Below are 13414 nucleotides of genomic sequence, written 5' to 3'. Positions count from 1 at the left end.
TAAAGTCCAAAGGGCCTAGCTGGAGGTGTGATTCCTCGGGACTGCAGCTGGGCCAAGATCATCTATCCAGATAGCCCTATAGGTGGGGGTTTTCAAAATCTGGACTGGGCATCAAGTTGTGTGACTGGGACCACTTTCTACTTAGATCAACTTCTGCCCTTTGGGACATGCACGCAACTCTCAGCAACTGCAGTGGGAGATGGGTATGCACATCTGGGGGCGCAGGGGGTGAATGACCCTGGTGTGCAGTCACAGATGGTAGAGTATATGCAAGTGGCTAGTTACTGTAAGATAGTCTGAAATAATTCCAAATCCTAATGAAGACTGACTGTGTTTTCAACTGGGACCCCGGCGGGGGGGATTCTGTTTTCTGTTCTGCAGGGTCTCCAGCCAAGGCAATGCCACCGCAGTTTAGCTCTCCAAATGAGAAAATAACCTACGAACTCGAAGCAGGTAAATCACAGCGGTAGCTGCCCACGGGAAGCCTACATGCATTGATGGGGAAGATTATCTTAAGCCATGTAATTAACAAGCACAGAGGTTCATCTCGGTTGCCTGCTTTCCCACGGCTCTCCTTCGTGTCTTTACTTGAAGCATATGGGGGGCCGTGATTGCTTTGCAAGCAGCATGGGATTCTCTCTCTTTTCTGTGGCTTCCAAATTGCCAAAGCCCAATTATGGGACATGAGAACACAGCTTAAGAAGGCTCTTTGAGCATACAGACTTACTGAAATAATAAACATGGAAATCAGGCTCCAGCTGGTAGGAGCAGCTTCAGAAGCAGAGAAAGCACCGGAGAGAAGGGGGTAAAATGGGGCACAGCTGGGGGCGTGCCTTCCTCAGCCGCGGCCAAGGCAGGGATCTGCAGACATTCAGAGAGCTTTCTACAGGTTTGACTGGACTTTCTCTGCCCCGTGCTGATTGTCTGGTTGTGCTAATCCTCCCCTCACATAGTCTCCTTAGCTCATCTTCACTCCACACCTGCCCTCTCCCCCACCCCTTTCTTTCCATTTAGCCAGTCTCCTCCTAAAATCGTGCCCACCCTCACATAGTTCACTCTGCTGGTGTGTTTTCCCCCTTCCCTGGCACTGTGCGTGTCTGGTCTCTTTAGATTGCTAGCTCTGCAGGGCAGGGACTGTCTGGTACTCTGGGTTTGCACAGTACCTAGCCCATTCTTCATTGGTCCTTAGGCACCGACAGCTTCTGGAAGCTGCAGTATTGCAAATAATAAACATGATTCATAATAATGAGGAAGATGTTGTCCTGAAGGCACTGGATTTGGAGATCTGGGTTCAATCCCTGCTCTGCCACAGACATCCTGTGGGACCTTGGGCAAGTCACTTACTCTCTCTGTGCCTCAGTTTCCCCATCTGTAAAATGGAGACAATAGCCCCGTTTGGCCTCCCAGGGGTGTTGAGAATAAACCAATTATTGTGTGTGTGTGTGTGTGTGTGTGTGTGGCCATTGTGATGGGGTTCATTCACAGCTAGGGGTGCCTCCTCCTGGCCGCTCTGGAGACCAGCACAGTCCAGGGCCCCCTTCTTCTGCTTGCTGCACATCCTACTTCTGCGCTCTCAGTCTCTGCGACCGGGTGCTCCTTCTTCATGACTTGGCCCTTGGGCCAGGTCACTATGTGCGCTTCCCCTTTGTGGGATGTCAGTCTCTTCAAAAGAATGGGCTCAGGCCATCTTCCCCGTCACTGCCCAACTGGTGCCACTTCCCCAGTGGCAGGTAGGGGAACCCAGGCCCACCCTCTACTCCGGCTCCCGGCTCAGGGACCCTCCAGTCGGCAGCCCCGGTCTGCTCCACCCTGGACCTTGCTGCCTTTTCCCTGAGCCCTTCCTTACCTTCTGGCTCTCCCCACTTCTCTGGGTTTGCCAGCCCCACAGCTCCCTGCTCCCAGGGGGTAACCGCAGGCTACTTGCCTCTGTAGCCCCCAAACGCACCTCCCTTCCCCCTGGCAGTGACTGCAGGCTGCTTCCCTGCAGCCCCCTCTGTTATCAGCTTCCTGCCTTTATGAAAGCAGCCCATTCCTCCTCAGGGCTTCCTCATCCAGTCAGGGGGTTACTTCAGCCTCCTGATTGCCCTCAGCTGTGGCCTGGCTGGTTGATTGGCCCCTTTCTTAGCCTACATTAACTCCTTCAGGGCCAGTGTGGGGTGAAGACCCCATCACAGGCACTCACAACGTGGTGGTAGGAACCACTTAAGTACCTGGTTAGGGAGAGATTTGTTTGTTTATTTACTGTTTATTTGTAAAACAAAAGTGAAATATTCCCACTGTTACAGTTATCAGACATTTGAAAATATATTTTGGCCACATTCCTGTTAGCTTTTGTGTCTTTTGCTAGTTTCTCTTCAGAATCTTTTTTTGGCCTGCCTGATTATACTTTTACACTTGACTTGCCAGAGTTCATGCTCCTTTCTATTTCCCTCAGTAGGATTTGCCTTCCAGTTTTTAAAGGATGTCTTCTGATCTCTAACTGCCTCTTTCACTCTGTTGTTTAGCCATGGTGGCATCTTTTTGGTCCTCTTACTGTATTTTTTATTTGCAGTGTACGTTTAGTTTGAGCCTCTATTATGGTGTTTTGAAAAAGCTTCCATGCAGCTTGCAGGCATTTCACTCTTGTGACTGTTCCTTTTCATTTCCATTTAAACTCGGGCTATAAGAGGCTCTGGAAAGCAGAAGCTGCTGCGTCCACCCTAATCCTCTTCTCCTAGGTGCCGACCTTGTTCTGCCCTGCGAAGTCTACTTCACCTTTCTGAAGGACTCCCAAACGGAGGTCTGGTGGACTGTTGATGGAAAAAATACAGACGATATCACAGACATGAAAATAAAAGTCTCCGAAAGGTAATGTTTCATAAGAAGGATGTTCATTGCATATCTCTTGCAGCCCTCTCCGCTAGCTGCACATGGGATCCCACAGAGAGGCCTGGGGTATTCAGCAGCACTGCCCCGTTGGCAACACCTAGAGCTCCCAATGGGAAAAGACTGTTCAGGTTATTGGCAAGTCCCAAACGTCAGGAGCCAGGGGTCACTCGTTTCTTAGTGTTAGTCAGATCAAATCACACCGGGTGCAATGCAGCACCTGTGCGTAGTTATGATACTTAACCATGATCTGCTCATTGTTTGTCACCAAGCTTTCTTTTAAAAGAGACATCATTAAGAGGCTCCATAAGCTAAAGAGGGCTCATCATTGGTAATAGCATCGCAAACTGGCTAGTGTGAGCCACTGCCCTCTAATGGAGAATAAGGGAACTGCATTGCTGTGTGTCATAGACTCTGTACTGTTAACAACAAAGGGAGGCGCTCTCTTTACCTCAGACAGTTGGTTTTGGAACAGGAGCATGTGAAGCCTTTCCCCACCATCCTCACAATGACCTGTTGAGAGCAATAGATTTGTTACAGTATCTTCCATTCCCTGTTATGTTTTTCATCCTGGAGGGTGCCAAAGTGCTTTATGACATATTTACAGAGATCATGTTGTAATGAACCGTGACTCATGCATATGCACGTCAACTGCAAGTGCAGATTGAACCACACCCGCCCCACCAAGACATTAGCACCAAGTTCACAAGTCATTACTCCTTGAAATGAAGAACTCCCATAGCTGTGAGATGGCAGCATCCTGGGACCGGCCACTAGAGGGAGACATGGTCACATTCTGTTATTACAGCTTCTCCCGCCACTGGAAAGAAGCCGCCGAGGAGTAGAATATAGCAAGTATGCACAACATTTCAGGATCGGAAGAGAGGAGCAACACCCACTGGAAACTGCCGGGGCACTGCGGATAGGTTGAAAGTAACGACCCAAATCAGAACTTGCAAGGGCTCATAAAAAGTGCTACAAACTGTCTGGAAAACTCTGTCCTGCAGCACAGCACCCCCGAGCACAGTGGTTCTCAACTCTGGTCCACCGCTTGTGCAGGAAAAGCCCCTGGCGGGCCGGGCCGGTTTGTTTACCTGCCGCGTCCGCAGGTTTGGCCGACCGCGGCTCCCACTGGCTGCGGTTCGCCGCTCCAGGCCAATGGGGGCTGCAGAAAGCGGCGTAGGCTGAGGGACGTGCTGGCCGCCCTTCAAGCGGTGGACCAGAGCTGAGAACCACTGCCCTAGCACCAGGCTAGGCCCTTCGTTCCGTGCTGACTCAGAGGCCAGAATACCATCTTCAGAATCACCCAACAACACCCTGGAGCAGCTGGGATTTCCTTGGAGATGTCTCGTCATGATGTTTAGGTTTCGCATTGCTTGTGTGGGGTCAGGTTAGCATCTACCAGTGGTTTATAAAGAACTGGGTGACCGGTCGTGGGATTTTTGTGTTTGTTTTTTTTCCAAACTGTTAGAGGAATTAAAAACCAATTATTAATTTGCCATGCTTTCAAATCCACCTTGGCTTTCGGTTCTAACATTTGGACAGTCATCATTTTGTTCATAAGAATATTAATAAATATGATGGGTAGCAGAATCAGTCCATAATTAGCTTGGGGATGAAGCAGAATTTGTTTGAAGATGAGCATTGTTATCATTAGAATACCATGTACATAAGAAGGCAGGCCATACGTACAGGATGGGAGACTATCCTGGGAAGCAGAGACTCTGAAAAAGATTTGGGGGTGGGTGGGGGTAATCAGCTGAACATGAGTTCCCCGTGCGATGCTGTGGCCAAAAGAGCTAATGTGATCCTGGGATGCAGGGGAGGGGGATATAAAGTAGTAGAGAGGTTCTTTTACATCTATTTGTGGCACTAGTGTGCAACCACTGCTGGAATAGTCTGTCCAGTTCTGGTGTCCACAGTTCAAGAAGGATGGTGATAAATTGCAGCGGGTTCAGAGAAGAGCCATGAGAATGATTAAAGGATTAGAAAACCGGCCTTACAGTGATAGACTCAAAGAGCTCCATCTATTGAGTTTAACAGAGGGAAGGTTAAGGGATGATTTGATCACAGTCTATAAGTACCTATATGGCAGACAAATATTTAACAATGGGCTCTTCAATCTAGCAGAAAAAGGTAGAACACAATCCAATGGCTAGAAGTTGAAGCTAGACAAATTCAGACTGGAAATAAGGCGTAATGTTTTAACAGCAAGAGTAATTAACCATTGGAACAGGATTATGGTGGATTCTCCATCAGTGACCATTTTTAAATCAAGATAGGGTGTTAGTCTAGAAGATCTGCTCTATAAATGATTTGGGGCAAGTTCTCTGGCCTGCACTATACAGGAGGTCAGACTCAGTGACCACAACTCTCCCTCCTAGCTTTGGAATTTGTGACTCTATGACTAGGTGTGACAGTAGCACGTAGAGGTTTCAACCAAGGTTGGGGGTCTAGTGTGCTGGTTTTTCTACAGATACATACTAAAGGACAGACTTGTCTTAAAGAGTTCACAAACGAGACGGACAAAACAAAGTGGAGAAGAAAGGAAATCTTTTTATCCCCATTTTAGAGATGGGTAATTGAGGCACAGAGAGACTAAATGACTTGCCCAGGGTCCCACAGAAAGTTTGTGATGAAGGTGGATACTAAACCCAGATCTCATGAGTCTTTGTCCAGTGCCTTATGGCAAGCCCACCCTTCCCCTCTAAAATGCCCCAGGACACCAGTTGATCAATCATATTCCTCACACTGGCAATAAGCAAAAGTAATGCCAAGAAATTTAAACAAAACCAGTTCACAGAGGAACCAAAAGGTCAGACTGTTCTGCTGTAAAAGTTTTTGTGAAAAATGAAGCAATTCCTAAATATGGGTGTGATTTGCAAAAAAGGAAAGGCTGAATTGTGTGTGTGTGTGTGTGTGTGTGTGTATTAAAAAAAATCACAAACAGTGCAGCCAGTGTTAGCATGTGTAATGCTTTTAACTTTTTTGTTCCAGTGTCTCTACTCTCGAATTTGGACACAAGGACATCACAAGGACTCTGACCATTTCCAAGGTCACACCCAAGGACTTGAAGCGCAACTACACCTGTCATGCCAGAAACACCAGAGGAGAGGTTCACCAGACGGCCATGGTGGGAATGAAAGGTAATGGAATTGCACAGCAGCGGCTTAACGGATGCAGCAAAGCAAAAATCTTAGACGCATGGTCGAATGTGGAAGAAATTTCTTGGGGCAAGATGGGCCCATACAAGGGAATAGGGGGAGTAAATATTTCCTGCTCCCTCTGCTCCTGTGTAGCCTTCTTATTGCTACCCACATTGCACTTCCGGCTCTAGGGAAGAGAGTAGAGGCTGCATGCCTGATATTCCCTACTGCGCTCAAGTGGGTATGAAGAAAGATGGGGTGTGGAACCAGGGTTCTGTTCCCTCCCAGGCAGCAAGTGGAGCAGGGCCAAAGAGACTAGTAAGTTGCACCCTGAAAGGAAGGAAGGGTTGAACTCTCCCTCAAAACAAGGGAGAATTCTGTCTGTCACGGTTCCTTGCTCCTGCTACTTCTAGGCTGGCGCCGTGACTTGTCGCCCTTCTACAGGGCTGAGCCTAAAGGCTCAATCTAGCCCTCAGGGAGCAGGGGCTCATGGTGTTCTGCCCGAGGTGTTTTCGAGTTCAGGAGCCGGAACCAGGTTGTTACACTATGTCAGCTGTCAGACCCCTCTTGGAGGTGCCATCCAGTTGTTCTTTAGACGTCTGTTATCTCCTTGGTGCATGGACACAGTTCCCATTTATCTCTGTACCGCGGGAGGAGAAGATACATCCTGCAGCAGCCAAATTTGATGGCTTTTCTATGTTCATTTCTGCTGACCAAGCTGGGTTGTGTGGGAAGCTGCAGCCTTTTTTGTACTCTGACCCTTCTTTTAAAGCTCAATATCCCGGACACTAAACTACATAAATCATTCTGCCCTAAATGATGGAAGGATATTTTCTTCCAACTCCGTGCCAAGCGGTACATGCTGTGGGTGCTGTCAGCACAGGATGGGGGAGCGTTTGCTGAGGCATGGCATTTCTGGACTGTGCACCAGAAAAATCAAAAAAACCATGGGCTGATTAGACTTCCCGGTTGAGCTATGCACTGACCTTCTCGTTGGACTCTAGCAATGGTCACTGTCCCAGGCCCTGCTCAGGGTCTTTTCCCCTGCTTTAAACATGCCACAGCTTTGCAAGAGGGTCAGTGGAAACTCGTCATGGGATGAGCACACAAGTTCTTCTAACCAAAGCTATTCGTCCCTGTTAAACACGGTATTTTTAGTGTGGGGTGACCCATGCCCTATGCATCAGTAGAACAGGCCCCTGAGTCTGGACTTCACTTAAAGAAACAACTTTAGCCAGTGTCAAATAACTGCCCCTCACTAGGAAACCCTAATCTGAACATCCTCTCTAACCCTGGGGCCTCTTTGAAGACAAAAGACGTTGGCAGTCTCTCATTATGGGTTTCCAGGCAGAGTGTCCCTGAGGCAGATCACCACCTTACTGCTTCCCCGCCAGTGTGACCGGACAGACAGGAAATGCCTTTTGGAAGTTGCTGTGCTTGAAGCCCTTCAAGGTCACTTTCCTTTGAGATTCCCAGATGGAAACTAGACAGACCTCAGAGCATGAAACACTCCTCACAGCGCTCTGGTTTTGGTTCCTGCCTTGGCTACTGTTGGAGGGTAATCTAGAGAGCCATTGCCAGGACTGTGGGCAAATTCTGGATAAAAAGTATAATTCAGAGAAAAAGCTGACTTTTTCTAGAGCTGTTTCTCTCTTAACCTGAGCGGTATTTTTCCTGTTTCACACACCCATCTCACAGCAGCCAAAACCCTTTCTTCAGGCATGTCCGCACCAGGTTTTCTTAGCCGGGCAGACATTTCTGTTACCTCACTAACCTCCAGTGGGTGACAGCACTGTACACAGAAGGCCTGAGAGACTGCCCAGCTGCACATCAGGAAAGATTGCTGTTTCTAAGACGCTCCACCAGAGAGGAGTCTGCCCTGGTTTAACATATTTCAAATGCAAGATGCCAAAAAATAGCCTTTTCCTGACTTAAGTCAAACAACTTTGTGGCTCCTGCTCTGCCCTACTCTCTGTCAACATGAGGAGTCGTCCTCTGGATTTCAGAGATCTTCATTAGGAAGACACTTGGCTCCTCAAATGTTATACTCTGCTGCCGCCAGGGTTGCTGGGAGAGTAGACATGATTGATCCGAAGGAAGGCTTTCCTCACTAACGACCACTTTGCATCTGTTTTTCACCCCTTTTTCTTTGTCTCGGGTGGACAATTCTACAATCTTTGTGTGTCCCTTCAGAAAGGAGCCCCAGACAGAGCATGCAATTAATCAAGGGCAGAGTTTGGTTAGAGCCATTTATCAGCCTATCTTAAGCTTTTCTCTAGAAGTCATCACTGTAGTGTCTATGCGCTTACTTCTTGTATATGGATAGGGAAATTGAGATGTACGGCATGCTGGCCCTTTGTTTAGAAAACAGCCCTCCAGGACCTCACAGAATGCTGTTTCTTGGCTGACTGATGCTTGACTGTCTGCAACTGTCTCTCTTTCCCTCCTGTCCACTTTGGCAGACCCCAGGATAGTTGACTGGAAGCTTCTCTTTCTGTAGACAAGTTACTTATGTCTTCTTTTTTCTTTCTGCTCCATTCCACAGCAGAATGCGAGAGCCAGCCTGGATCACTGCAGGCTAAAGTCAACTAGCTACAGACCATCACATCCTGCCACTTGTGGCTCAAGATGGCCAGGACCTAACCTCTCAGTACCATTTGCCTTATAAATGTTAGCAAGTGGGCTTGTATTTCTTTTATGTTGGCTATGAAAAAATTCCCTCCTCTCCCTGCCACTGGTTTATATTCATTTCTGGCTCCTGGTTTTATTCTTCTTGGGATTGTCTCTTTCATTGTTTCCTGTATCTCTTGTACTGTTCGCTACCCATGGAGACTTGCTGGATTCTTTCAGTTTCTGTTTTCTCTTTCTGGTGGTTTGGTTTGTTGGCTAATAAAGCTCAGTTACATCCATGAGTTTTGTGATGCTTCCACTTACTGCTGATGGCTCTCTAGTCAAACCGCCACTGCGCACGTCACTTAGTTCAGCTGTGCCCATTAAAAGGTCAGTATTTGCCTAGGGATGCCACACAGTTACCACGTTAATTCGTATTCTAAGGATGAGGAAAAACAGGGGCATCTCAGATACTACTGTTAGCAAACGCTGGCTTCTTGAGAGAGTCTGTCTTGTTTAGGACAGGTCATCTTACCTCTTTGCAAACAGTTCAGTCTTTCCAGTGTTTTCTCAGAGCCTTCCTTCTGTTTTGTGACTAGAAACAGTCGGGGGTCAGGCGGCTTTCACAATCGTACCCTCTGAGGCCAGCGTGAGCCCAGAGTGACGGCCGTCCTGCGGCAGAAGGGAATTGGGACTCAGAGATTCCTCCCTGGCCTTCTGTCTTGCTCCGGGAAGATGTGGGGAGTGATTTACTTCACCCATCTTCAGTGTCTGTATGGGCAGCAGAATTAGCCCTTCAGTCATTTCGGCTCCCCTTCAATTGCCTCCTTCATGTTGCAACCGCCCAGCCCCCTAAAACTGCCCACGGTTCGCACGCGCACGTGTGTGTGTACTTATTTAGGCATTAGCCTTTGATGTCCTACAGGAACCTCCATTTACAGATGGGCTCACATTGTGTTATGCCCTTCGGCTGCCTGTGATCCAGCCATGTGCCCATTAAAATGGAAGCCCAGTGTATTCCATGAAAAAAGATCGGTCTGTTTTTAACCCCAGTTCCAGCTCCAAGATACACTGTGGAATTGGCCTGTGGACTGGGAGCCACAGTCTTGCTGGTGGTGATCCTGATCGTCGTCTACCACGTTTATTGGCTCGAAATGGTTCTCTTCTACCGGGCTCACTTTGGAACGGACGAAGCCATTCTTGGTAAGGGTTCCACGGGGTTACAACGCCTGCTTCTTGCTGCTAGTCCCTTTGGTTCTGGAGATAACTTTTGTGGCAGGCCATTTCTACCCCCTCCAGAAGCAGGGTAACACTGACCCTAAATGTCCTTAACTGTTTTCACTTTTCTGGGTGAACTGAATGCTTGCGAGAGGAGCCAGAGGCAGGGTCAAGGAGGGTGTCCTTGGAGTAGGTGCGGTGTGGCCAGGATAATGTAAGCTCTCCACACATTGCTCCATTAAGATCCCTCATGGGACCATCTCGAGGGACAGGCCTATGTTGTCCAGTCTTTAGCCTCTCTGCTAAGGGTGTGGAAAGAACGGTCTTCTGTCTTGAGCACAGAATCAGGCTTCTTATGTCACTCTGAGCTCATCCCCCAGGCACGCCACATCGCTGTTTCTTCCTATGGAAAACTGGGATGAGAGTAGGTCCCTGGCTGGAATGGCAGGTTTGTTGCTGATCCCGTGAAGGTGTGCCAGGCGCTTTGAGTCCCGCTGAGGCTAGAGAAGCGCAAAGCCTTGTCTGGCGAGATGGCTCATAGGTACAGGTCCATGGCACCTTTAAGACTCGAGAGCCAGCAGGGGAGGTGGGGACTGAACAATGGGGGAAGGCATGGACCGTAGGCAGTAACAGAAGTGTCTCTGCTCCCGACTCTCAGACGGTAAGGAGTATGACATTTACGTGTCCTATGCCCGGAATGCCGAGGAGGAGGAGTTTGTGCTGCTGACCCTGCGCGGAGTCCTGGAGAACGAGTTTGGATACAAGCTGTGTATCTTCGACAGAGACAGCCTGCCCGGGGGAAGTAAGTATGTCACGGGGGATGCCCACCATTTATGCCCTTCCCCTTAATTGTGTTGGAGGCCGTGGTGATGGAGAGGAGGGTGATAACGAACTGGCCTTTCAAAGCAACGTCCCCCACTCCATTAAACGTCCCTCAGAGCAGATTCCGGTGTCTTGCTTCACCTTGCACTCAGCTGCAAACACTTCGAGCCAGTGTGTGTGTGGGGGTGCTGCCAGGGTCAAATGACAATGGGTATTTGTCAATGCTCTTTCCAGGAGGTGTGCTGTACAGGGCTCTAAAAGCACCACAAGGCAACCAGCCCCCATCCTTAATTAAAACGTCTGAACTGGCCTAAGGAAGGGAGGATAAAGTTGGGGGTGTGGACTGAGGAATAGGGGAATTATTATACTAGCCCTGATCAGTAATCCATCCAGTGCATTACCATGTCACTGACAGTGGCTAGCACCCGCTGCATCAGAGGAAGGTGCAATAAATCGTGTTGTAGCAGTGATGGGATTACCAGGCCCCAGGGAAAGTTTCCTACTAATCCCCATTAGTCAGAGATCAGCTCATACCCTGAAGCACGTCTATCCTTAGTAAATATCAGTATATTAATAACCCTGAATAGCAAATACTACATTTGTATTTATTGGGGGCCCACCCTTTAATGATGGACAGGGCCAAAGGGCTCCACACCCGGGAGTGGCCAAATCCAGGACCCTCCTCGGATCAGTTGTACAAACCTGGGGTTGCCGAAGCAAAGATGCAAGAACAGCCCGTGCTCCAAATGCCCCATCTCTTGGGGAATCCCACATGGCTACAGGGCACAGAGGGTGCCAGAACCTCAGTCGGAGGCTAGATAAGGGCCACAGCCATTGAAGTCAATGGAAAGACTGCTCTTGACTTCAGTGGGCTTTGGGTGAGGACCCGGTTATGTCAGAACGTGTGCTGGTAAAAATCACTAGCTAGGTTGTTCCAAAGTAGAGGCTTGTGCACTCAGGTAACCCAAACCAGGAGTGATTCCCCAGTCTGAGCCAGCTGTAAGGGAGATCAGAATCAGACCCTGGGTCCTTTTGCTCTCCTAGTCTCATGCAGAGTCCATTGACAAGATGTTTGGGTGCCACTCCTTTGACATATAAGAAAGCAAAGATGAATCCCCAAGTGGGTGACGAGGTAAAGCCACTGGGTGGTTGGTCAATGCAAAGCCTGCACGAAGAGGCGAGCCGTACGCCAGCTTGTTTGTTTTCGCCAATGGTCAGGCTCAGGCAGATGCTGGGAAGGAGCAGGCTCTTGCAGCCAGCCCTGGATAGTTCTGTTCAGCAGCTGTTCACTCTACATTGGTCCTGTCCCCCTAGCTAAGGCCAGTGGTCAGCAGACTGAGACCTTGCATCCCATAGGGTGTGAATGCTGAGAGAAAGGGGAAGGACCGTGGCTCCTCCTTTCTTCCACCCACTGACAATCCCCGGTGGGAGGAGGCTCAGGAAAACCATTTTTATGTCACCAAACCATGGAGCCAAGTTTAGTAGGGGCCACAGAGCAGTTCCCACCATGTGTTTGCACGGGTGTCGCTTGGCAGCATCATCTGGCCCTTTACAAAAACTTACAGTTTTATAGCGGGCTCCAGTCCTGACTGGGGGCTTTGGGCACCGACTCAAAGTGAAAATAGCAGGTTAGCTCAGCCCCTGCAAAGTGCCAGACAGCTGAGGGAGGGTTTGGTGAACACTGACAATTTAAGTTTTTTGGTTTTTTCTAGGCTAAATCTTCAGGGTTTATTCTACTTCTTAACACAATGTTGAGGCGGCCGTGGGCTAAAAAGTGCAGTTCTGTGCTGAGAAGAAACTCTGTAAACTTGGCATCTCCTTCCGCAGCAGATCTGCTCCTGGTGCCTGTTAGCAGTCAGCTCAGCAAGTTGATATTTTTATTGTTTTCTGCTCCAGTTCACCTTGCAGAGCTGATGCTGCTCTGGGAGAAAGAGGTTCTGCCCCTTCTTGTGCATCAGCAAGATTGATTCATTAAGTTCCAGTCGTGTGTTGGCACAGGTGTCACTGGAAGGCATAATTCAGCCTACTGTGTCTTTATTGCTGGTGGTGATGTACAAGAAGGAAAGAATCCAGCTTGGCTCTCAGATCCTAGATAGGGTTTGCAGGGCTGGCAGTTACACAAAAAAATTATTTGCGGACAGGTAAGTTGGAGTCCCTGAGAGGCGATAAACATGGAACCCACAATGTCATTTTTGCAGTAAGCTCCAGGTAGAGCAGTTCATTAAGGGTGAGATGTGGCTATGTGGCACAAAGCCAGAACCAAGGTCCCGTGGCCCCAGTGTAGGAACAATGATGGCAGGAACAGGGTAGGCCCACATTGTAGGAACATGAATGGGAGGCTCCTCACTCGATGAGGAGGGAAAGACAGTAACAGAAAATGAAAGTACTCCACTTAGGAAGGAATAATCAACTGCATAAATACAAAATGGGAAACAACTGCCTAGGAAGGAGTACTGCAGAAAAGGATGTGGGAGTTATAGAGGATCACTGACTAAATATGAGTTAACAATGTAACACTGTTGCCAAAAAGGTGAACATCATTCTGGGATGTATTAGCAGGAGTGTTGCAAACAAAACACGAGAAGTCATTCTCCTGCTCTGTTCGGCGCTGATAAGACCTCAGCTGGAGTACTGCGTCCAGTTCTGGGCACCACACTTCAGGAAAGATGTGGACAAATTGGAGAAAGTCCAGAGGACAGCAACAAAGATGACTAAAGGTCTAGAAAACATGACCTGTGAGGGAAGACTGAAAA

The 13414-nt window shown here is 48.6% G+C and overlaps 1 protein-coding gene across 5 annotated transcripts in view; it reads left to right on the top strand.

Annotated features, from left to right (window-relative positions):
* Window positions 1-13414, top strand: part of IL1RAP (interleukin 1 receptor accessory protein) — a 66550-nt gene that overhangs the window by 35382 nt on the left and 17754 nt on the right. For 3 of the 5 annotated variants that reach the window (XM_074963347.1, XM_074963344.1, XM_074963346.1), the window contains exons 6-10: window positions 382-453; window positions 2718-2847; window positions 5863-6011; window positions 9675-9824; window positions 10498-10641. In XM_074963347.1, coding sequence (XP_074819448.1) covers window positions 382-453; window positions 2718-2847; window positions 5863-6011; window positions 9675-9824; window positions 10498-10641 — 645 coding nt within the window. Of the gene's footprint in view, window positions 1-381; window positions 454-2717; window positions 2848-5862; window positions 6012-8556; window positions 8678-9674; window positions 9825-10497; window positions 10642-13414 lie in introns of those variants that run through there. The other 2 variants (XM_074963345.1, XM_074963348.1) reach the window with 2 other exon arrangements.

The sequence above is a fragment of the Natator depressus genome, chromosome 9 (assembly GCF_965152275.1).
Source record: "Natator depressus isolate rNatDep1 chromosome 9, rNatDep2.hap1, whole genome shotgun sequence".
Taxonomy (NCBI): Eukaryota; Metazoa; Chordata; order Testudines; family Cheloniidae; genus Natator; species Natator depressus.
The sequence above is the reverse complement of the archived record's forward strand: the minus strand, read 5'-3'. Positions and strand labels throughout refer to the sequence as shown.